This window comes from Tamandua tetradactyla, chromosome 8 (genome assembly GCF_023851605.1).
Source record: "Tamandua tetradactyla isolate mTamTet1 chromosome 8, mTamTet1.pri, whole genome shotgun sequence".
Classification (NCBI taxonomy): domain Eukaryota; kingdom Metazoa; phylum Chordata; class Mammalia; order Pilosa; family Myrmecophagidae; genus Tamandua; species Tamandua tetradactyla.
Window position 1 is genome coordinate 1,741,565 of NC_135334.1, and position 25,871 is coordinate 1,767,435.

General features: G+C 38.9%; 1 protein-coding gene across 3 annotated transcripts in view; it reads left to right on the forward strand.

The window, feature by feature from the left end:
* Positions 1 to 25,871, forward strand: part of NCAPD3 (non-SMC condensin II complex subunit D3) — a 103,107-nt gene that overhangs the window by 50,140 nt on the left and 27,096 nt on the right. For all 3 annotated transcript variants that reach the window (XM_077112391.1, XM_077112392.1, XM_077112393.1), the window contains 3 exons: positions 20,977 to 21,168; positions 21,476 to 21,573; positions 21,784 to 21,899. In XM_077112391.1, coding sequence (XP_076968506.1) covers positions 20,977 to 21,168; positions 21,476 to 21,573; positions 21,784 to 21,899 — 406 coding nt within the window. The remainder of the gene's footprint in view (positions 1 to 20,976; positions 21,169 to 21,475; positions 21,574 to 21,783; positions 21,900 to 25,871) is intronic.

Consider the following 25,871-nt stretch of genomic DNA (forward strand, 5'->3'; position numbering starts at 1 on the left):
GACTTCCAGAGTAGCCTCTTGACTCTATTTGAAGTCTCTCAGCCACTGATACCATATTTGTTACACTTTTCCCCCTTTTAATCAGGACCGTATTGTTGATCCCATGGTGGCAGGGCCAGGCTTATCCCTGAGAGTCCTTTCCCATGCTACCAGGGAGACGTTCACCCCTGGATGTCATGTCCCATGTAGGGAGAAGGGCAGTGGTTTCACTCGCAGAGGATAACTCATTTCTTTTTACCTCTAAATGGTACTCTATTATATGGATGTGTCACATATTATTTATTCATTTACCTGTTGGAGGACATCTTGATTGCTTCCAATTTTGGCAGTTATAAAGAAGGCTGATATAAACATTCATGTGCAGGTTTTTTTAAGAACAAAAGTTTTCTTCTCATTTGGATAAATACCTAGGAGCATGATTGCTGTATCATATGGTCTATTTCCAGTTTTTAACTATTATGTATCATACTTCTATGAGTAATCCTTGTGGTACATATGTCCACCACTTATGTGGGTATATACCTAGGAACAGTGCATGTATGTTCATCCTTAGTAGATGCTGGCAAGACAGTTTTCTAAAACACTTGTAACCATTTACATTCTCGCCAGCATATATGAGCTCCATATCCTGGCTAGCACTTTGGATTTTCAGTCTTTTCTTTTTAGCCCTTTCAGTGACTGGATTATGGCGTGTCATTGTGATTTTATTTTATACCTCTGTGTTGACTAATGAGATTGAACCTCTTTTTCTGCATAGATTTGCATTACCTATCCACATTTGTGAGTTACCGTTTGGGTCTTTTGCCCAGTATTTATTGGGTTGTCATTGTGTTTCTTATTCGTTTCAAAGTGTTCTTCATATATTCTTTGTACAAGCATTTGTTATATGTATTGCAAATGTTTTTCCAAACAGTGATTTTTTTGGACTCTCTTAATGATGTCTTTTATTTAGCTTATAAGGTATTTTTTAAGAAATCTTTTCCTATCTTAGGGTCATTTAAATATTCTTCTATGTAATCTCCTAGAAGTTTATTTATTATTATTATTATTATTATTATAATGAAGATGCTGCCTGGGATGGTTAAAAACAAGGTGAAACTAAGATACTGAAAGCTATGTAAGATGGTTTGGGGTATAATCAGAATAAGTGTTCTAAGAGCCTGGTATTGTATGGAAGGTGACTTAGACTTAAATAGAGACTGCATGCAGAGTCTGGAACAGGTAATGGCTGAGATCCCACACAGAACTGTAAGTCTTCCAAGCTGCAGAGGCCGGCTATCTTCCCCCATGGGCACTGCAGACTGGTTCCCCAAGGGGAAAGGAAACAGACTTTACTAATAGCAAGGAGTTAGTTCAACCAAGCTCCAGTTTTGTAATTAACGAACAAATTCTGACTACTGAAAACAGTCCCTGAGCACAGATAAACCTAGAGTAAGCACTGAAGGATCCAGGAGTTTTCTCCCTGGAAGAGAAGGGACAGGGTTGACTGGGGAAAAAAACCAAAACAAAACGAAAGTGAATTTTTGGAGTTGGACAGCACAAAATACTAGAAAGGGGATGGACCCCAAGTAAAGGGGGCACATAGAGCTTGGGGACATATAGAGCCACCAACTCCAGCTCTCAATTGGCATACCCAGGGAGCTGGGGTCCAGCTCTGAAAAAGCTTTTTTAAAAAAAAAACTTCTTAACAGTGCATTAGATAGAACTGCAAGCACTCTCAGGCTCAAGCACTGCCCCAGGCAAGGGTGGAATTAAGACATGTCTGAGAGACAAAGTAAATAGGTGGATGGGGACAGTTCCCTAAAGGGTGTATCTTCTCCAAGAAAAGGGGGGTGGGACCCAGGTCAAGTGGAGGCCCTTCTTCAGAGAATTCAGGTCCCAGGGGCTGGAAAGCAGAAGCAGTCAAAGCCTAACTTCTACCTCAGCCTCTCTCTGAATCACACCACTAGCAGGGAGAGGCTGCTGAAGTTAAAGGCATCGCATTACTTTACGCCTGTGGGGACATCTGAGCTGACAAGCACTGCATGCTGGACAGCATAGGAAAAGCACAGAGTCTGGAGGATTCATAGAAAAGTCTGACAGTGTGCTAAGTTTCATCCTCAGGGAAACTTAATACTGTCTACTCCCTCCTCCTGAGACATGGGGCTGTCTGGTCTGGGAAATGCTGACTGGGGTCAATAATATCTGAGGAGAACCGCCTCAAAAAAAGAAAAAAAGCTGTATATAAGTAGGGCAAGGACAGAAAAACAAGAACTGAAAAATTCTGATCAGTTTAAACAGATCCTAGGCTAGTGGTCTAGAGTAAGTTGAACTGAATGCCAAACAACAGATAGAGAACAAAGCCATCTAAAAAGAAAATCCTAGATAAAAGAATGAAAATAACCTCCAGAATAAGCTAATTTAGAAAATTAAATGCCTAGATGCCTACAAAAAATAATGAGTCATACTAGGAAAATCGAAGATGTGGCCCAGTCAGAGTCACAAACCAACACTTCAAATGAGATACAGGAGTTGAAACAACTAATTCGGGATGTTTTACAGATGTGCAAAATGTTATCAAAAATCAAATCAACAAATTGAGGAGAGATATAAGGGAATGAAAGGCAGAATAGAAAAGATAAAAAAAAAACAATGGAAACATACAACAGTAGATTTAAAGGGGCAGAAGAAATGATTAGTGAGCTAAAGGACATAACATCTAACATCTGACACACAAAAGAAAATACAGGGAAAAGATTGGGAAAATATGAGCAGAATCTCAAGGAATTGAAAGACAACATAAAGTACACGAATGTCTGTGTTATGGGTGTCCCAGAAGGAGGAGATAACGGAAAAGGAGCAGAACGAATAATGGGGAAAATAATCCCTGAAAATTTCCCAACTCTCATGAAAGACGGCTTCAGGAAGTACAGCTTACCCCAAACAGAACAGATTCAAATAGACCTACTCCAAGACACTTACTAATCAGATTGCCAGATGTCAGAGACACAGAATTTTGAAAGCAGCAAGAATAAAGCAGTCCATCACATACAAGAGAAGCTTGATAAGACAATGTGGAATTCTCAGCAGAAACCATGAAAAGAGAAGGCTGTGGTGTGATCTAGTCAAGATACTGAAAGAGAAAAAACTGCCTTCAAGTATTGTATACCCAGCAAAACTGTCCTTCATAAACAAGGGGGAAGATTATAATACTTTCAGACAAATAGTCACTGAGAATATCTGTGACTAAGAGACTGGCTCTACAAGAAATACTAAATAGAGCACTGCAAGCAGATAGGAAAAGACAGGAAAGAGAAGTCTGGAGAACATTGTAGAAATGAAGACTGTCAGTAAAGGTAAAAAGAAAAAAAAAAATAATAATAAGACATGACATACAAAATCCGGAAGACAAAATGGTAGAAGAAAGTACTGCCTTTACAGTAATGACATTAAACAGACTGGCAGAATGGATTAAAAAACAGGGCCCATATATATGCTTATACAGGAGACTCACTTTAGACCCAAGGACAAAAATAGGTTGAAAGTGAAAGGTTGGAAAAAGATACTTCATACGAGCAACCAGAAAAGAGCAGGGATAGCTATACTTATATCTGAAAAAATAGATTTCAAGTGTAAGACAAAAGAGATAAAGAAGGACAGTATGTATTAATAAAAGGAACAGTTCAGCAAGACATAATCAAATATTTATACACCAAACCAGGGTGTTCCAAAACACATGCGAGAAACACTGACAACACTGAAGGAAAAAGTAGACACCTCTACCATAATAGTTGGAAACTTCAATTCCCTGCTTTCATCATTGAGAACATCTAGCCAGAGAATCAAAGAGGAAAGAGAGATTTTTAATAATACAATTAATGACCTAGACTTAACAGACGTTTATAGAACATCACACTCCACAACAGCAGGCTACACATTTTTCCCAAGTGTCATGGATTGTTTTCAAGGATAGAACATCTGCTGGATCACAAAGCAAGTCTCAGAAAATTTAAAAAGATTGAAATTATACAAAACACTTTCTCAGATCATAGTAGTTTGAAATTGGAAATCCATAACAGGCAAGAGGGCCAGAAAATTCACAAATTCATGGAGGCTGAACAATACACTCTTAAACAACCAGTGGGTCAAGGAACAAGGTAAAAGAGAAATCAATAAATATCTCAAGGCAAATGAAAATACAACAAACATATCAAAATTTATATGATGCAGCAAAGATAGTGCTGAGAGGGAAATTTGTTGCCTTATATGCCTATATTGAAAAACCAAAAGAACAAAAATCAAGGAATTAACTGTTCACCTGGAAGAAGTAGAGAAAGAAGAGCAAACTAACCCCAAAGCAAATAAAACGAAAGAAATAATGAAGATTAGAACAAAAACAAGTGAAATTGAGGCTATGAAAAAATAGACAAAATCAGCAAAACCAGAAGTTAGTTCTTTGAGAAAATCAATAAAATTAATGGACCCTCAAGCCTACTTAAAATTAGGCCTAAGAGTCACCCCCCAAGAGAACTTCTTTTGTTGCTCAGATGTGGCCTCTCTCTCCAGCCAACACAACAGACAAACTCATCACCCTCCCCCTGTCTACATGGAACATGACTCCAAGGGGCGTGGACCTTCCTGGCAAGGTGGGACAGAAATCCTAGAATGAACTGAGACTCAGCATCAAGGGATTGAGAAAACCTTCTCGACCGAAGAGGGAAGAGTGAAATGAGACACAGTGTCAATGGCTGAGAGATTCCAAACAGAGTCGAGAGGTTATCCTGGAGGTTATTCTTACATTAAGTAGATATCACCTTGTTATTCAAGATGTAATGGAGAGGCTGGAGGGAACTGCCCGAAAATGTAGAGCTGTGTTCCAGTAGCCCTGTTTCTTGAAGATGATTGTATAATGATATAGCTCTCACAGTGTAACTGTGTGATTGTGAAAACCTTGTGTCTGATGCTCCTTTTATCTGCCTTATCAGCAGACGAGTAGAACATATGGAATAAAAATAAATTTAGTTTGAAATGCTATTGATCAATGAAAGGGAGGGGTAAGGGGTATGGTATGTATAAATTTATTTTTCTGTTTTCGTTTTATTTCTTTTTCTGCATAGATGCAAATGTTCCAAGAAATGCTCATGGTAATGAATATGCAACTGTGTGATGATATTGTGAATTACTGATTATATATGTAGAATGGAATGATCAAAATAGAAATGTTTGCGTTTGTTTGGTGTTTTTTTTTTGGTATTTAAGAAAAAGAAATTGATGGACCCTTAGCCAGGTTGACGAAAGAAAATGGAAAGAGAGAGGATGCAAATACATAAAATCAGAAATGGAAGAGAGGACATAACCACTGACCCCACAGAAATAAAGGATGTGATGAAAGGATACCATGTGCAACTATATGCTAATAAGCTAAACAGCGTAGATGAAATGAGCAACTTCCTAGAAAGGCATGAACAACCAACATTGACTTGAGAAGGAACAGAAAACTTCGACAAACGAATCACAAGTAAAGAGATTGAATCAGTCATCAAGGAGCTCTCCAAAAGAGAAGTCCAGAACCAGATGGCTTCACATGTGAATTCTACCTAGCATTCAAGAAAGAATTAGTACTGATCCTACTCAGACTCTTCAAAAAGAAAAGTAAAAACTGAAGAGGAGAGAAAGCTCCTTAACTCAATTTATGTAACCAAACTCACCCTAATACCCAAACCAGACAGAGATACTATAAGAAAAGAAGACCAATCTATTTAATGAAGATAGATGCAAAAATCCTCAACAAAATACTTGGAAATTGAATCCAGCATTACATTGAAACACTACAGTGTGGGATTGAAGAACAGCAGTAAAGCAAGAGGAAAAGGTACAAATATACAAATATTAAATATTCCCTAGCAGACCAGACTAGTGGAGATCAGAGTTCCTTCCCACCTTGTACTCTAACACCATCCTGTGCAGAAATGAGAGAAGATAATCCTAGAGTTTTTGAAAACATGGGGCTGATGCAGTAGCCGAAAGGTCTCAGATCAGAAGACCCACCAGAACTTCAGCACAGAAGTAGATATGGACTTTCCCCTCTCCCTAGAAAGATCAAGAAAAGATTATGTAAAGATTTTGCAAGAAAGTTTAGGTAAAGAATTAATTTGAATTTGGAAGGTTTGGATTGTGGATGACTACCTTTTGTTAAGCAAAATTTGAAGCCATTTAAAAAGCACTGCCTACTAACTGAAGAATACCTGATTTCCACTTACTCTTATTCTCAGATAGGAAGAAATCATCTCTTCGATGTAGACAGTATTTTATATAATTTTGTTTTAAGTTTAAGAAGTGGTTAAATTGTCCTTTATATTTCAAAGATGATGTTGACATAACTTGTAGTTATCAGCATATTTTTTTATTTTTCCTTTTTTCCTTTTTATAACCTTAACAAGTTAAATTTTTTTTCTCTTTGTGGGAAATGATAGGAGACTTGCGAGAGGAAAAATGATTTGGGATATAAGTAACAGCATCTGTAAAAGTAGGAACAGTTTCAATTACTGTCACTTATCCAGCAGTGGATAATTCATTTTGATAGCCACTTTCTTTTTTTATTTTAGCTAAATGATAAGCCAGTGCCCCAGACTGTTAGTAATTGACATTATAAAAAATCATGGAAACTTATAAATTTTACATTTTTCCATGTAAAAAATCATGGAAACTTATAAATTAAGATGAGAGGTGTTTTCTTCTTTACAGATGACCAGTTACCATTCAGCATGTGACTGAGAAGGTTGTGGTGGGAAAACGTTTCCCACATTTTGTTTGCATTGGAGTAATTGTGGTGGAAAAACGTTTCCCACATTTTGTTTACATTGGAGTAATTGTCTTGTATTTAGGGAAAAAGGCATCTACAATGACCATTGCTTTGGTTATCAATTGTTGTCGGCATACCACCCCAAAACGTAGTGACTTAAAACAACATCTCTTTTTTTGCTCGTTATTCTTTAGTTTGGGCTAGGCTAAGCTGTGCTGATTTGCTGGTCTTGCCAGTGGTCACTCGTGGAGTCAACTGGTTTACTGAGACTCTGAGACAGTGTTCTAGTTTGCTAGCTGCCAGAATGCTATGTACCAGAAATGGAATGGCTTTTAAAAAGGTGAAGTTTATTAAGTTGCAAGTTTCCAGTTCTAAGGTTGTGGAAATGTCCCAATTAAAGCAAGTCTATAAAGATGTCCAAATTAAGCCACCAAGAAGAGGTTACCTTCACTCAAGAAAGACCAGTGAAGTTCAGAGTTTCTCTCTCAACTGGAAAGGTACATGGCAAACATGGCATCTGCTGGCTTTCTCTGCAGGCTTCTCGTTTCATGAAGCGCCCCCAGGGACATATTCCTTCATCTCCAAAGGTCTCTGGCAGATTGGGCTCTGGCTCTCGTCATTTTTGTGGCTCAAAAAAATGTTTCCTCTTTTGTAGAGGATTTCAGTCAAGGCCCACTTGGAATGGGTAGAATCACATCTATCTCCCTGTAATCGAAGGTTAACACCCACAGTCAGGTGGCTCACATCTCCATGGGAACAATCAAAAAGCTCCCAGCCAGCAATATTGAATGAGGACTAAAGGACAGTGCTTTTCTGGGGTCCACCATAGATTCATACTGACACATCCCACCCTTTGGACCCCAAAAAAGGCATGCTCTTTCCAAATGCAAAATACATTCATTCCATAACAATATCAACACAAATAAAATATAAAGTCAGAAACAGTATAAAATCTCATCAGAGTCAGCCACAGGCATGGTCTGTCCTAAGGCACAATTCTCTGGTTCCGGATCTGTAAAACTCAGAACAGGTTATTTGCTGCCGACATACAAAGGAGGAACAGTCATAGGATACATATACCCATTTCCACAGGGAGAAATTGGAAGGAACACGGGTCACTGGACACAAGCAGTTTGGAAAACCTGCAGGGCAAAGTCCATTATTAGATTTCAAAGTATAAGAGTCATTTATCTTTGGGACTTTAGAAAGCCTGCTGCCCCACCCTTTCTAAAGGCCTACACGGTGGCCTGCCTCTCTCCAAATACAACCTTGGAGGACATTGTGGAGACCATCTTTTTCTTGGCTCCACCCTCTTCAGACACTGAGGCTGCACCCGGGCTCTCTGCCATCTCTGGGGCATACACTCAACCCCTCCATGTGTTGGCAGCCACACTGCAATCCCCAGGGAATGTGCTGCACCCTCTCTAGGGCCTGAGGCAGCAGGACTCTTCTACTGCAGTGAGGTGAAAGGCCCACCCTCTACCTCTGGGATAAACTCACCCTCACCAAGTACTGGGGTGGGTCTTTCCTAGCCGAAGGCTTCCTGACTTTAGACTTTTGTTTCCATGGTTCTGCCTCTGAAGTTGTTTTTCCTCCATTGGGTCCCTTTTATGTCCCTCTCAGTCCAAACTGGTAGTGGTTCTTTTTTTTTTTTTATAGCTCAGATGCAGCTTCATTCAGTGTTTTAACATGATTACTTTACAATTAGGTATTATTGTGCTGTCCATTTTTGAGTTTTTGTATCTAGTCCTGTTGCACAGTCTGTATCCCTTCAGCTCCAATCACCCATTATCTTACCCTGTTTCTAACTCCTGCTGGACTCTGTTACCAATGACATATTCCAAGTTTATTCTCGAATGTCGGTTCACATCAGTGGGACCATACAGTATTTGTCCTTTAGTTTTTGGCTAGACTCACTCAGCATAATGTTCTCTAGGTCCATCCATGTTATTACATGCTTCATAAGTTTATTCTGTCTTAAAGCTGCATAATATTCCATCGTGTGTATATACCACAGTTTGTTTAGCCACTCATCTGTTGATGGACATTTTGGCTGTTTCCGTCTCTTTGCAATTGTAAATAACGCTGCTATAAACATTGGTGTGCAAATGTCCGTTTGTGTCTTTGCCCTTAAGTCCTTTGATTAGATACCCAGCAATGGTATTGCTGGGTCGTATGGCAATTCTATATTCAGCTTTTTGAGGAACCGCCAAACTGCCTTCCACAGTGGTTGCACCATTTGACATTCCCACCAACAGTGGATAAGTGTGCCTCTTTCTCCGCATCCTCTCCAGCACTTGTCATTTTCTGTTTTGTTGATAATGGCCATTCTGGTGGGTGTGAGATGATACCTCATTGTGGTTTTGATTTGCATTTCTCTAATGGCCAGGGACATTGAGCATCTCTTCATGTGCCTTTTGGCCATTTGTATTTCCTCTTCTGATAGGTGTCTGTTCAAGTCTTTTTCCCATTTTGTAATTGGGTTGGCTGTCTTTTTGTTGTTGAGTTGGACAATCTCTTTATAAATTCTGGATACTAGACCTTTATCTGATATGTCATTTCCAAATATTGTCTCCCATTGTGTAGGCTGTCTTTCTACTTTCTTGACGAAGTTCTTTGATGCACAGAAGTGTTTAATTTTGAGGAGCTCCCATTTATTTATTTCCTTCTTCAGTGTTCTTGCTTTAGGTTTAAGGTCCATAAAATCGCCTCCAATTGTAAGTTTCATAAGATATCTCCCTACATTTTCCTTTAACTGTTTTATGGTCTTAGACCTAATGTTTAGATCTTTGATCCATTTTGAGTTAACTTTTGTATAGGGTGTGAGATACGGGTCTTCTTTCATTCTTTTGCATATGGATATCCAGTTCTCTACACACCATTTATTGAAGAGACTGTTCTGTCCCAGGTGAGTTGGCTTGACTGCCTTATCAAAGATCACATGGCCATAGATGAGAGGGTCTATATCTGAGCACTCTATTCGATTCCATTGGTCGATATATCTATCTTTATGCCAATACCATGCTGTTTTGACCACTGTGGCTTCATAATATGCCTTAAAGTCAGGCAGTGCAAGACCTCCAGCTTCGTTTTTTTTCCTCAAGATGTTTTTAGCAATTCGGGTCACCCTTCCCTTCCAGATAAATTTGCTTATTGGTTTTTCTATTTCCGAAAAATAAGTTGTTGGGATTTTGATTGGTATTGCATTGAATCTGTAGATCAATTTAGGTAGGATTGACATCTTAACTATATTTAGTCTTCCAATCCATGAACACGGTATGCCCTTCCATCTATTTAGGTCTTCTGTGATTTCTTTTAGCAGTTTTTTGTAGTTTTCTTTATATAGGTTTTTTGTCTCTTTAGTTAAATTTATTCCTAGGTATTTTATTCTTTTAATTGCAGTTGTAAATGGAATTCGTTTCTTGATTTCCCCCTCAGCTCGTTCATTGCTAGTGTATAGAAATGATACAGATTTTTGAATGTTGATCTTGTAACCTGCTACTTTGCTGTACTTATTTATTAGCTCTAGTAGTTTTGTTGTGGATTTTTCCGGGTTTTCGACGAATAGTATCATATCGTCTGCAAACAGTGATAGTTTTACTTCTTCCTTTCCAATTTTGATGCCTTGTATTTCTTTTTTTTGTCTAATTGCTCTGGCTAGAACCTCCAACACAATGTTGAATAATAGTGGTGATAATGGACATCCTTGTCTTGTTCCTGATCTTAGGGGGAAAGTTTTCAATTTTTCCCCATTGAGAATGATATTAGCTGTGGGTTTTTCATATATTCCCTCTATCATTTTAAGGAAGTTCCCTTGTATTCCTATCTTTTCAAGTGTTTTCAACAGGAAAGGATGTTGAATCTTGTCAAATGCCTTCTCTGCATCAATTGAGATGATCATGTGATTTTTCTGCTTTGATTTGTTGATATGGTGTATTACATTAATTGATTTTCTTATGTTGAACCATCCTTGCATACCTGGGATGAATCCTACTTGGTCATGATGTATAATTCTTTTAATGTGTTGTTGGATATGATTTGCTAGAATTTTATTGAGGATTTTTGCATCTATGTTCATTAGAGAGATTGGTCTGTAGTTTTCTTTTTTTGCAATATCTTTGCCTGGTTTTGGTATGAGGGTGATATTGGCTTCGTAAAATGAATTAGGTAGTTTTCCCTCCACTTCGATTTTTTTGAAGAGTTTGAGGAGAGTTGGTACCAATTCTTTCCGGAATGTTTGATAGAATTCACATGTGAAGCCGTCTGGTCCTGGACCTTTCTTTTTAGGAAGCTTTTGAATGACTAATTCAATTTCTTTACTTGTGATTGGTTTGTTGAGGTCATCTATTTCTTCTTGAGTCAAAGTTGGCTGTTCATGTCTTTCCAGGAACCCGTCCATTTCATCTAAATTGTTGTATTTATTAGCGTAAAGTTGTTCATAGTATCCTGTTATTACCTCCTTTATTTCTGTGAGGTCAGTAGTTATGTCTCCTCTTCCATTTCTGATCCTATTTATTTGCATCCTCTCTCTTCTTCTTTTTGTCAATCTTGATAAGGGCCCATCAATCTTATTGATTTTCTCATAGAACCAACTTCTGGTCTTATTGATTTTCTCTGTTGTTTTCATGTTTTCAATTTCATTTATTTCTGCTCTAATCTTTGTTATTTCTTTCCTTTTGCTTGCTTTGGGATTCGTTTGCTGTTCTTTCTCCAGTCCTTCCAAGTGGACAGTTAATTCCTGCATTTTTGCCTTTTTTCTTTTCTGATATAGGCATTTAGGACAATAAATTTCCCTCTTAGCACTGCCTTTGCTGCGTCCCATAAGTTTTGATATGTTGTGTTTTCGTTTTCATTCACCTTGAGATATTTACTAATTTCTCTTGCAATTTCTTCCTTGACCCACTCGTTGTTTAAGAGTGTGTTGTTGAGCCTCCACGTATTTGTGAATTTTCTGGCACTCCGCCTATTATTGATTTCCAACTTCATTCCTTTATGATCCGAGAAAGTGTTGTGTATGATTTCAATCTTTTTAAATTTGTTAAGACTTGCTTTGTGACCCAGCATATGGTCTGTCTTTGAGAATGATCCATGAGCACTTGAGAAAAAGGTGTATCCTGCTGTTGTGGGATGTAATGTCCTATAAATGTCTGTTAAGTCAAGCTCATTTATAGTAATATTCAGGTTCTCTATTTCTTTATTGATCCTCTGTGTAGATGTTCTGTCCATTGATGAGAGTGGTGAATTGAAGTCTCCAACTATTATGGTATGTGTGTCTATTTCCCTTTTCAGTGTTTGCAGTGTATTCCTCACGTATTTTGGGGCATTCTGGTTCGGTGCGTAAATATTTATGATTGTTATGTCTTCTTGCTTAATTGTTCCTTTTAATAGTATATAGTGTCCTTCTTTGTCTCTTTTAACTGTTTTACATTTGAAGTCTAACTTGTTGGATATTAGTATAGCCACTCCTGCTCTTTTCTGGTTGTTATTTGCATGAAATATCTTTTCCCAACCTTTCACTTTCAACCTATGTTTATCTTTGGGTCTAAGATGTGTTTCCTGTAGACAGCATATAGAAGGATCCTGTTTTTTAATCCATTCTGCCAGTCTATGTCTTTTGATTGGGGAATTCAGTCCATTAACATTTAGTGTTATTATTGTTTGGATAACATTTTCCTCTACCATTTTGCCTTTTGTATTATATATATCATATCTGACTTTCCTTCTTTGTACACTCTTCTCCATACCTCTCTCTTCTGTCTTTTCGTATCTAACTCTAGTGCTCTCTTTAGTATTTCTTGCAGAGCTGGTCTCTTGGTCACAAATTCTCTCAGTGACTTTTTGTCTGAGAATGTTTTAATTTTTCCCTCATTTTTGAAGGACAATTTTGCTGGATATAGGAGTCTTGGTTGGCAATTTTTCTCTTTTAGTAATTTAAATATATCATCCCACTGTCTTCTAACTTCCATGGTTTGTGCTGAGAAATCTACACATAGTCTTATTGGGTTTCCCTTGAATGTGATGGATTGTGTTTCTCTTGCTACTTTCAAGATCCTCTCTTTCTCTTTGACCTCTGACATTCTAACTACTAATTGTCTTGGAGAACACCTATTTGGGTCTATTTTCTTTGGGGTGCGCTGCGCTTCTTGGATCTGTAATTTTAGGTCTTTCATAAGAGTTGGGAAATTTTCAGTGATAATTTCTTCCATTAGTTTTTCTCCCCCTTTTCCCTTCTCTTCTCCTTCTGGGACACCCACAACACATATATTTGTGCGGTTCAAATTGTCCTTCAGTTCTCTGATCCCCTGTTCATATTTTTCCATTCTTTTCCCTATAGTTTCTGTTTCTTTTTGGAATTCAGATGTTCCATCCTCCAAATCACTAATTCTATCTTCTGTCTCTTTAAATCTATCATTGTGTGTATCCATTGTGTTTTCCGTCTTTACTACTTTATCCTTCACTTCCATAAGCTCTGTGATTTGTTTTTTCAGTTTTTCTATTTCTTCTTTTTGTTCAGCCCATGTCTTCTTCATGTCCTCCCTCAATTTATCGATTTCGTTTTTGAAGAAGTTTTCCATTTCTGTTCGTATATTCCGCATTAGTTGTCTCAGCTCCTGTATCTCATTTGAACTATTGGTTTGTTCTTTTGACTGGGCCATATTTTCAATTTTCTGAGCGTGATCCGTTATCTTCTGCTGGCATCTGGGCATTTAGTCAGATTTCCCTGGGTGTCGGACCAAACAAGGTTGTAAAATTTTTCTGTGAAATCTCTGGGTTCTATTTTTCTTATCCTGCCCAGTAGGTGGCGCTCGTGATACTCATTTGTGTGCGGGTCCCACCAGTAAAAGGTGCTGTGGGTCCTTTAACTTTGGAAAACTCTCCCCGTGAGGGAGGTTCGCCAGCCGAAGCGGCTTGGAAGAGTGCCAGCTTGCCCGGGGATCCGAACGCGGGGAGGATCGCCGGCCACCGCAGCCTGGGAGAGCGCCCGTCCGAATCTCCTAGTCGTCCCGGGGCACCAAGTGTGGCGGGAGGGCGCCAGCCGCCGCGGGCCCGGGAGAGTGCACTGTTCCCAGCCTGACCGGGAAGTCACGTGTTTGGAAGGGACCCCGGTCACTGTTCTCCACAGCCTGGGGATGTCCGATCCAGTTCTCCCAGTTGGTCCGGGGGGCCACGCGTGGGGGGGCGCCAGCCGCCGTGGCTTGAGAGGACCGCCTGTCCAATTGTCCCAGCTGGCCCGGGAAGGAGGAAGGGAGGGACTCCGGCTGCTTGCCGCCCCGGCCCGGGGAAGCCCGCACCCCTCAGCGATCTCACCGGAGCGGGTTCTCTCAGCCAGGCAGCCATTCCAGAATGGGGTACGCTGTCTTTTTGATCTCTGTCGTGGCACTGGGAGCTGTTCTGTATCGTTTCTTCTCCCCTAGTAGCTGTTCTGGAGGAGGAACTAAGATCCGCGTGTCTTACTAAGCCGTCATCTTCCGTGGTTCTTTTTATACAGATCCTGCCACACTGTTGTTGGCTTTGTATATAGTAAGCTCATATTGTGCCCATCAGACAGCAGGAGTTTCCGCGGATCCTTCCTGGATAACTCCATCTCCAGTCCTGGCTTTTTCTGAAATGTCTGACTGATTCCACATTTGGCCAAATCCTCACATGAAGCACTCTTCTCTGGGATCTCCCTTCCAGAATTTTTCAGAACATCAATATCTGCTTTCTTTGTACCCAAGAGTTAAGTTCTCAGCTTATCTCTTCCCAGTCGCATTTCACTATAGGCTTAAAGGCAAAATCAGGCTGTACTTTCTACATTTAATTTGCTAATCTATTCTGCTAAATATCCAAGTTCTTGGCTTTTAAAATCTGCCTCCCAGCCAAAGCCACTAATTAATTATCTGCCAGATTATCTGCCATTTTAAAACAAGGATCACCTTCCTTCCAGTTTGCAATAACACACACCTCATTTCTGTTCAGAACCTTGCCAGAGGTATCTTTAGAGTCCACATTTCTAGCAATCTATCAGACTCCTCACAACTCCTCCAAAATCTTCCCCTTATCCATTTAAAAAGCCTTTTTAGCGTGTTTGGTATTTGCAAACCGCAGCAGCACCCTACTTCTCCAATACCAAAATCTGTTGTGGTTTGTTTGCTAACTGCCGGAATGCTGTGTACCAGAAATAGAATGGCTTTTTAGAAGGGAAAGTTTATTAAGTTGCTAGTTTATAGTTCTAAGGCCATGAAAATGTCCAAATTAAGCCACCAAAAAGAGATTACCTTCACTCAAGAAAGACTAAAGAAGTTCAGAGTTTCTCTCGGCTGGAAAGGCACATGACAAACATAGCATCTGCTAGCTTTCTCTCCAGGCTTCTTGTGTCATGAAGCTCCCCTGGGGACATATTCCTTTTTCATCTCCAAAGGTCTCTGACGGCCTGAATTCCGGCTCTCCACATCCCCAAAAAGGAACTCTCTCCACACTGTTGCCTCTTTTAAAGGATTTCAGTCAAGGCCCACCTGGAATGTGACTCCCACCGTTCTAGTTAGTCCTTGACTAGAGTCCTTTAAAAGAGAAAAGGTTAACCAATCAAACCTAATTAAAGGATGACACCCACAGTCAGGTGGGTCACATCTCCATGGGAACAATCAAAAAGCTCCCAGCCAGCAATATTGAATGAGGACTACAGGACGTAGCTTTTCTGGGGTGCACAACAGATTCAAACCAGCACATTGATGGGTAGACTTCTCTCTCTATATGTAGTCTTCAGGGTTTGTCCTTTTCCAGCAAGGAAGGTCGATGTGCCATGGAAAAACAACTACTGTTAGCAAAAGTGGAGGCTGCTAGTGATATCGGGAAGCAAGAAATAGAGAGCTTTGAAGAACCTTCCTGAATCAGTTCTGCCAGCTCTGATCATATTTTCTGAAACTTCACTTGGGAAAACTGGTCTCATAAGAATGGATTTGTTAGAGGGACAGAACATTTGAAAGTTAAAACTGCTCCGTTGCAGTGGCATCTGTAGGGTGAGGTGAATATGATGGTTTAAAAGGAGCAGTCCTAACAAGCTCTAACCTTTAATTAGCAGTAGCTCATTTTTGTTTTAACCAAGCAGTAATATCTGCTAACATTCTACCTTAAATGTGTTTCCCAAAGACATCTCTCTTTGCCCTTTGTGTTAAGTCATCATTCGGTGAGTGTATTTGATTAAAGAATTGTTGGTTGTCTTTGGAAATATATTAAATTTCTGTGGCACCTTTGCCCTAAGTCATGGTCTCCTTACTCAGTCTTCTTGCTTTGACTCCAGAAAGAAGGGTCTAAGGTTCAGCCCTGATAGTTTTTTGTTTTTTTTTTTTGTTTTTTTTTTGTATGCTGTATGGCAGGAGTCACATTTCATTCTTTTTCCATGTTAGTAGCTCATTATTGCAGCATGATTTGTTGAATTTTTGTGGGGTTTTGTGTGTGTGTTTGTTGCTTGTTTGTTTTTTGGGAAGTGAATGGACTGGGAATCTGAGTCTCCTGCATGGCAGGTGAGAATTCTACCGCTGAACTACCTGTGCATCCACAGTAGTTCCTTTTTTAACTCCCTTGAAACTGTGAGATAGTTGTGACAGAGCCATGCTGCTATTTTCATAGCCAAAATTGACCTCTTCTTTCCTGTCCACCCCCACTCACCAACATCCATTGAACTTAGAGTTGCTTTGAAACACAGATGGGGCCTTAAAGTAATTACCTTCTAAAGGAAATGTAAATAAATATTGTCTTCCCAGTTTAGTATTTGCAACAAGGATCTTGTGAAATCCTGTTCTGTTTATTGCATTGTCACATTTAGAAGTTCTCCATTTTGTCTCGATTTTTGTGGTCAAGTTTGGATTGTAGACTTGAGGGGCAAAGTCTTTCACCAGCATAGAAAGATTTGATTGCACAGATATCTTCTGCATTAACCTCTCTGCCTGTAGCTTAAGATCAGTTGTTTCTGCACTTGCAACTCAAATGCCTGTTCTTAACTAGCTTTGTTCGTTATAGGACACTAATTTAATTTAGATTTCCCTCCACTGAGTAAGCAAACGATCATGTTGTTACATAAGCTTATACCAAGACAGGATTTAGAATAGACCCCGTTTACTAAAGCTTGTCCAGTATGTTTGGTAAAAGGTGATTGAAAGTCAGGTAGGGTGATTCTCCATGGGATGGGATTAGGTAGAGGGGCTTTGCAGATGGGGGAGGGGGTGGCTCCAGGAGAGGATTTTAAAAAATCATGGAAATGAAAGTTCTAAGGACGTGTTTTATCAAAAAGTAAAAGTGCCCGGGGCCATAGCAGTCAGTAATAGGTGAATCAGATAACCTGGAAAGTAGTTGTTATAGATAGATGAGTGCAGTTTGCAGCCTAGGAGTACTTCTAGGTTGTTGGTAGATTCTGTATTTGTACACCATCCCATAACTGGCTGGGTATTTGGTGAGGAAACAGTCTGGCACATGGAAGTGGGGTTAAACCAAAATGAGCCAAATTTCAGTGTCTTCATGGTTTTTTTGTTTGTTTGTTTTGTTTTGTTTGCATGGGCAAGCACCGGGAATTGAACCCAGGTCTCTGGCAGGTGTTTTGTTTTGTTTTTTAAGAAAATAAAGGTACCTCATATCCTTTCTGTGGCCCTCTTGAAAATTGTGCTTCTCTCTCCCGCTGAAATGAGTGGCTTCAAATGTGGCTAATTGGGAATGAGAGAATAAATGTGTGACTGTCTTGATGCCTCTGACTTCATTTAGAGTCCACTTGCTTTGGTACAGCCAGGAAAATTGTTAAGATTATTCTTAGGAGTTATTTTACTAGGAATTTTAAGAACTAATTTAACATCCTGGATTATTTCTAGTTCAGGTGAATGTGGAAAGGAATGCAGTTGTGAAGTGTTTTGTAGATTATTAATCCATAAAGGAAATTTAGACTGTAGAACTAGTGCAACCTGGTGTGGTATTAGTTTTCTGTATGTTGTCAGGGGGAATCAAGTTTTACATAGCAAACACATGGCTTCCCAGATTTCAAAATACCTTTATTAGGATCTGTAATCCCTTTCTTAATTTTGTTGAAGTCTTTTCCCCTCTCCCTCTTGAACAATAAGTTCCCAAATATAGTTTATTATATATTCCATCGCCAAAAAGTTTGTTCTTTTTTCACCACAGGCAGTTCACATGAGGCAAAAATATTTAACAGTTGATTTTAGTATATTGTATAACTTTGGTGTATATCAAAACTAATTCTTAAAAGTTTTCCTTTTAAGCTTCAAAACATGTAATTAATAATTTGCCTGTTTATTTAAGACCTAATAGTTAATTCTTTTATTAATAAATGCTAATGAAAAAGGATCCCTTATCAAGCTGATGACTAGACCTACCTTTACTTTTACTGCAGTACACGAAGAAGTATTATACCTGATGCCCTGATGTGTCTCAGAGTAATTTGGGCAGTGAATGAAGAAATATTTGCAAAGTCCCATTAGGGGACTGGGGAGAAAGGAAGAAATATTCAACTTCCCCATTTGGAGCATATCTGAAACTCTTCTCGCAGGCGGTGGGGACAAACAAGTCAATAGGCTGATCCCTTATTCTTGGGGTTTGCCCCTGCAAAACTTATTCCTACAGGGGTTAGGAGGAGCCTGTTTGGAATTGCTCCTGGGAGTCACCCCCAGAGAGCCTCTTTTGTTCCTCAGATGTGGCCTTTCTCTCTAGGCCAGCTCGGCAGGTGAACTCACTGCTTTTCCCGCTGCATGGGACGTGGCTCCCAGGGGTGTGGGTCTCCCTGCCAACTTGGGAGAGAACTCCCAAGATGGCCTGGACCCAGCATCAGGGGACTGAGAAAAAGGGGGAAGAGAGAGATGAGACAGAATAAAGTTTTGGTGGCTGAGAGATTTAAGATAGAGTCAAGAGGTTATCCTGGAGGTTATTCTTATGCATTATAAAGATGTCGTTTTTTAGTTTATGATTTATTGGAATGGCTAGAGGGAGGTACCTTAAAGTGTTGCACTGTGTTCTGATGGCCTTGATTCTTAAAGGTGATTGTATAAAGGTGTAATGTTTACATTGTGACTGTATGATTGTGAAAACCTTGTGGCTGTTGCTCCTTTAGTCCAGGGTATGTACAGATAAGTAAAAATATATGGATTAAAAATAAATAAATATATGGTATGTAAAATTTTTTTTCTGTTTTTGTTTTATTTTTCTGTTGTCTTTTTATTTCTTTTTTCTGAATTGATGCAAATGTTCTGGGAAATGATCATGATGATGAATATGCAACTATGTGATGATATTGTGAATTGCTGAGTGTATGTGTTGGGAATGTTTGCATTTGTTTCTTGTAATTTCTTTTGAATTAATAAAAAATTTTAAAAAATAAATAATAGGAGGAAAGGGTTAGTTGGGTAAATGGAAATATTAGTGGTCAGTGAGAGGAAACGGGTAAGAGATATAGGATGTATGAGTTTTTTCTTTTTATTTCTTTTTTCTGGAGTGATGCAAATGTTCTTAAAAATGATCATGGTGATGAATACACAACTGTGTGATGATTTTGTGAGCCAGTGATTGTACACCATGTATGAAGTGTATGTGTCAAGAAAAATATTTTTTAAAAATTCAGTGGGTATATTATTTAATTGAGTTAGCAGATATTTTTTAAATTCTCAGTTTTAATTCCTAACATGGCACTTATCGATAGATAAAACTACCATTAACAAAAGCTCTTTGGGGTGCTCAGTAATTTTAAGAGTTCAGAGAGTTCCTGAGATGAAAAAGTATGTGAACCAGTGAGCTAGGGAACCAATGGAGAAAGGATGGAGTGAGTTATTGAGAGCAGTAAGGTTTGGTGGAACAAAGACTCCTATAAACGTTTATAAACAGAGTACTATGATACATTGTTCAGTAAACAGAAGGAAAAGTATTCAGGGAGAAAGAACTTTCCAGGATAGATGACCTTTGGGTTGAACCTTGAAGGTTAGTTAAGGTGGTACAAGGGCGTTCTCATGGAGGGAAGGATAAATGCAGAGAGCCCTGGATGCAATATTGCCTATACTAACCCAGGCGCCACAGGTCTTCACTAAGGCAGAGAGGTGTGCTTGTGAGGCTCAGCTTAAGATGAAACTGGAAAGTGTGCCGGGCCCAGATACTGGAGAGCTATAATAGATGTGACTTTAGTTGGGAACCGGGCGGGGCAGGTGAGTAATAGAGTATTTTACATTTCAGGAAATACAGAGCATGGATTTGTGTTTGTGACCAGGAGTGCAGGTCTTGAGTCTGGGAACACAGGCACTGTTGAAACTGTTTAAGTTAAATATGATGAGGGCCTGAAGTAGGCAAAAGGGAATGGGGAAAACTGGGGTGTGCCCGAGAGCCATTTATGTGCCTATGCTTTTTTGTGGTATGTGGATGTACTTATTTTGCTATAGTTGTCTTGTTCTGCATACTTTAAGAATTTTATTATTTAATGAGAAAATCTTAATATGTGTGTGTGTGTTCCCAGCTGTATGTTTGTGCATGTGTATGTGTTTCTAGCAATCTAAGAAAAATCAATTATGAAAGGAGTATGTTTTTCTTAACTAATAAGTAAGATGGCATTTGTCTAATGAGTAACATGACCTCGTTCAGTGCTACCAGAGGTGTGAAATCAGAGGTGGCTTAAAAACAGCAGTGACATAACATGGACACTTCAGATTAATAAATCAGAAGCATTTTTTGTTTTACTTTAGAAATATTTGAAGTGTCTATTTCTGAATGGTGTTACCAGGTCGTAACAAATTTTAACTAGTTTGATATAACCTTAATTAAATACTAGGATACTGTTTCCAATCTTTCCACCGAAGAATGAAACATATCTGTATTACTTTGTCACTATAATCCTGAAAATTGGTACATCTGTTATTGGTAATCTATCTCATAAATTTATGTAGAAATATTGGGATGAGTGTGGGAAAGGTCTCAAATGAATTATTAAGTATTATTTCTTGTTTTAAAAATAAGTATTTCATGAGGGAGGAAATAAATCTAACTTACTCTGCATAATAAGAATTAAAGTGATATCTACTTTGGTATCTGATATGCCACTAAGAATCTCTGCTTGGATATTTTATTTGCCAAAGGAATCCTAGAGCAGTAGAAGTTGATACCCTTTCACTGAGAGCCTGATCTCTGAACAGTTTTGTGTATTTATACTTCTAATTCTGCTTTCCATCTTTTTTTTCTAGCCGCTATTTAAATAAAGCTTTCCATATCTGGTCCAAGAAAGATAAATTCTCATCCACCTTTATATACAATGTGATATCCCACACTGGCACGGAACATTCTGCACCAGCCTGGATGCTGCTCTGCAAGATTGCTTCCTCCTCGCCCAAACTGGACTACACCAAAATAATCCAGTCCTGGGAGAAAATCAGCAGGTTTGCATGTTTATAATTTAGTCACTGGTGGGCACTAAAGATTCTTAGAAACAAAGCTAATGTCTTCAGGAAGTAAGCTGTTTCATAGCTACTCCTCTGCAGGTATCTTCTAATTCTGGAGTAAAAGCAAACATGGAAAGTGAAGATCCATTGTAGCTCTCAGTTTGCCCTTTGTCTAAGTACTTCCCCCAACATGACTCTTAAGCCACACTACCAACTTCCTCCTATACTAATAATGTAGAAGAAAATTACTTTGTTGGCAGCAGTATTCCCGTTGGTATCAAGACTTCTCTTACCGTTTTTCTAGTCAACAGAATCCCAATTCAAGCACCTTAGGACATATTCTGTGTGTTATCGGCCATATTGCAAAGCATCTTTCTAAGAACACTCGGGACAGGGTAACTGGTAAGTGTGTGTGTCTTTTGTGAAACTCTCACTTCAGTTTTTTGTTTTCATACATTTTTTTTTTAAGAAGTTAAACTTCACATATTTTGTTTCTTTGTTTACTTGTTTTGGTGGTAAATGGTTTGGGAATTCTCGCATGGCAGGTGAGAATTCTGCCATTGAGTTACCGTTTCACCGCCCAAATTTCACAAGTTTTGATTTCCTTTTTAGATGTTATCAAGTGTAAGCTGAATGGATTTCAGTGGTCTTTAGAAGTTATCAGCTCAGCTGTTGATACTTTGCAAAGACTCTGTAGAGCATCTGCCCAGACACCACTGGAGGAACAGGTATGGCTACAACTTCTCCTCAATATGTTTATGATTTGTCTGTACTTAGACATATTACTCTCACTTCCACCTTCACTCCAAGAATACTTAAGTGATTTTCCACCCAGTCAGAGGGTTCCCTCCAGATCAGGAGGGTTCTGATCTTTTGACTAGTCATAATTCAGAAAAATGCCTGTGCTGTTACTGTAAGGCTACACTAGTCAACAATACCATGCTGGTATCCTTTTATTCATGTTCTCAAAGTAACCCATAGCCTATAGCTAACATTTTTGACGTAGATACATGAACACAGATATAAAACAGTGTTCATGTGATGCAGAGAGTTACTTTAACTTCCTATAAGGTATCCATGTCAGTATTTCTAATTAATTATTTTATTACCATATATTCTGTTTTTATCACGAGATAAACATTTGAATGGTGCTAATCATGATTTAAAATTGTAGGGCTGGGGATAATTAATGATGATTCTAAAAGTCAAAAATCATTTAAATAATTGCTGGAATATATTTATGTTTTCCAGAATAAAAAATATATATTGCTTCATCTGAGCTTCCTAGCTACCTTCCTTTCCTTCTTTTTCGTTCACAAGTTCCTTAAAGATAGACCTCCCTTCATATGTTATATTTTCTACTTGTAATAACATATATAACAAAACAATGTACTGTACCTTTTTTGCTTAGAACTTAAGACAGGTTGAAAATTTACTTAGCTAAAAGAGCTCGGCTTTCCTGGTGCCTGCCCATGTTAAAAAATAATAATAATAATAAACTAGGCTAAAACAGCTGTGCTCTTTAATGTGTTCTTGGTGCCTGGTTTTTCCTGGTATCTACCTTTTGGTACTCTTAGATACTTGCATTTAATCCTTTATCTCAGGACCCAAGAAATTATATGAAAAGCTTTTAAATAAGGAATATTAGCAAAATATAGGGAGCATATTTGAAAAGTGAAAGACAGTGAAAATAGCTGGTACTACAATGAGTCTAGTGAGAATTTAAAAAGAACAATTTAGGGGGAAATTTTATATGGAAGGCTATGGGATTTGCACACAGCTCATCAGTGTCAGGACTGAACCTGAAACTGAGGCCCTTGACTCCTTGCCTGCTGTTCTTTTCACCACTTGCTGTGGTTTTTCAGGGCCATGAAAGTCATTGACTGACTGCTAGTGACCCATACTCACGAATAACTGGGTAACCAAAACAGCCAGTGAGATCATGCTAGAACCTGAGAGGAAGGCAAAAAGTTACTGTCTTCAGATTTAGAAATGGAGAGCTAGAAGAGGACTAGAACTTATTACCCTGAGAAAGCACCAGAGTTTTCTTTCTTCCGATACCATCTCCTTTGATGGTCCACAGTGGAATAAGGCCTTGAGATTTTCCAGGCTCTGAAGATATTATAAATTTGTGTGGCCTGTTGTTTCCCTGTAGCACACTTCTCTATTTCTTTTCTCTCTAAATGAATAGTCTATATATATTTTTTTAATTTATTAATTAAAAAATAAAGAAACAAAATAAAACAACATACATAATCAGTAATTCACAATATCATCACTTAGTTGCATATTCATCATTTCTTAGAACATTTGCATCGATTTAGAAAAAGAAATAAAAAGCCAGCAGAAAAAGAAATAAAACGATAACAGAGAAAAAAAAAGTTATACATATCATAACCCTTACCCCTCGCTTTCCTTGATCACTAGCATTTAAACTAAATTTATTTTAGCATTTGTTCCCCCTATTATTTATTTTTATTCCATATGTTCTACTCCTTCGTTGACAAGGTAGATAAAAGGAGCATCAGACACAAGGTTTTCACAATCACACAGTCACATTGTGACAGCTGTATCATTATTCAATCATCCTCAAGAAACATGGCTACTGGAACACAGCTCTACATTTTCAGGCAGTTCCCTCCAGCCTCTCCATTACATTTTGAATAATAAGATGATATCTACTTGATGCATAAGAGTAACCTCCAGGATAACCTCTCAACTCTGTTTGGAATCTCTCAGCCATTGACACTTTGTCTCATTTCCCTCTTCCCCCTTTTGGTAGAGAAGGTTTTCTCAATCCCTTGATGCTAAGTCTCAGCTCATTCTAGGGTTTTTCTCAGTCCCTTGATGCTGAGTCTCTGTTCATTCCAAGATCTCTGTCCCACGTTGCCAGGAAGGTCCACACCCCTGGTAGTCATGTCCCACGTAGAGAGGGGGAGGGTGGTGAGACTGCTCGTTGTGTTGGCTGGAGAGAGGGGCCACATCTGAGCAACAAAAGAGGCTCTCTTGGGGGTGACTCTTAGGCCTAAATTTTAAGTAGACTTGACCTATCCTTTGCGGGGTTAAGTTTCATATGAACAAACCCCAAGACTAGGGGCTCAGCCTATACTTTGGTTGTCCACACTGCTTGTGAGAATATCAAGAATTCAACTTGGGGAAGTTGAATTTCTCCCCATTCTCACCACTCCCCGAAGGGGGCTTTGCAGATACTTTTCCACTCACTGATTCAATCACTCTGGGATTCATCGGGGCATCACTCTGGACAAACCAGCAAAATCTCATGTCCTACCTGAGATTCCAAGTACTTATGGTGTTCAATCAAACTATCTACATAAGTTATATTAGGAAATGCACTAGTCAAAATATAAATTTTGTAACAAATAAACATTTTTTGCTTTAATCTCACATAGAAGGTGACATTTTAAAATATTAATTACCATCTATTTTCAGTACCCTGCAATAATGACATTCCTTTGTTCTTCCTCATGCAAAAACATTTTTAAAATTGTACCTTGTACATTTCACAAATAGTCTATATTTTAATGGGGGGAAAACAAAGCAAAACAGATACCCAAAGTATAGATAATCAAGATACAGCTAAAGAGCTATATCTGAAAAGACTTAGGCCAGTGGGCATTTTCTAACCTGTAAGCTTGGAATGAATTAAGAGTGTTTTGGGACTACCACTTTAAAAATCTGTGCGATCTTGGGCTGTCGTACTAGAAGTAGTGTCTAGAGTAAGAAGGCTGATGGTTCCCTGCTATGTATTGGTTCAGTGTATGTTAACACACTCTTTGATTCAGTTTCAGTGATAACTTTTCAGTTGATAAAATTGAATATGTCCAGAGGAGAACAACTAGAAAAGGGGATTACAAAGCATATTGTGTAAGAACAGCTAAAGGGCCTGGGGTGTTAAGCATGGGAGAGGGAAGAATTATGTGGGACAGGTTATCTAGTGAGATATGAATATATGAAGAACTTTCAGATGAAAGAATTGGTTTATATGGTATCACTAAAGGACAGATCTGGGCAAATTTTGACCAGCTAAAGAAAAAACTGAGGTCTGCCTGGAAAATGGAGGGACTTGTCTTGGAGCTAGACCCCTGTGAGTAGAGGTGTATGGAGAGAAGCTGGACGGACAGCTTATGCCGATTCCTGTGGGGAGATAGTCTAACACGGGACAGCCTGTGAGGTCCTTTCCCGGATTCTGTGATTCTGAAAGGTCTTAGTCAGACTGCCCAGCCCCGTTCTAGTCTTGAGGCCTCAAACAGGTTACCCTTCATCTTCTTATCTGGATGAAGTATATGCATTTCAGGAAGATCTCTTGGCCGCTTATCATCCAGGCTGTGCAGTCTATTAAACTTGAGTGCAATGATTCTTTAAAGGGTAATAAAGGCAATACTTCCCAGACCTTTTAGGTTAAGTCAGACAAAGAACCATGTTGATCATAATAATGGTTTGCCAGCACCTTGGCACATGTATTTGGTCCCAACTTGGGGTGCTGCTGCTGGGCTTGGAGACCATGGTAGAGATAGAATCCTTCCTCAGGCATCTGCAGTGTTTTGGCAGAGACATAAATGCAGACAGATCATTTCAACACAATATAGTAATTGCTGAAATGAAAGCAGACATAAGGGCACATAAAGTACTGGGATGGAAGCACTAAGCTCATCTCAGCATTTAAGAGTGCTTCCGGGTAG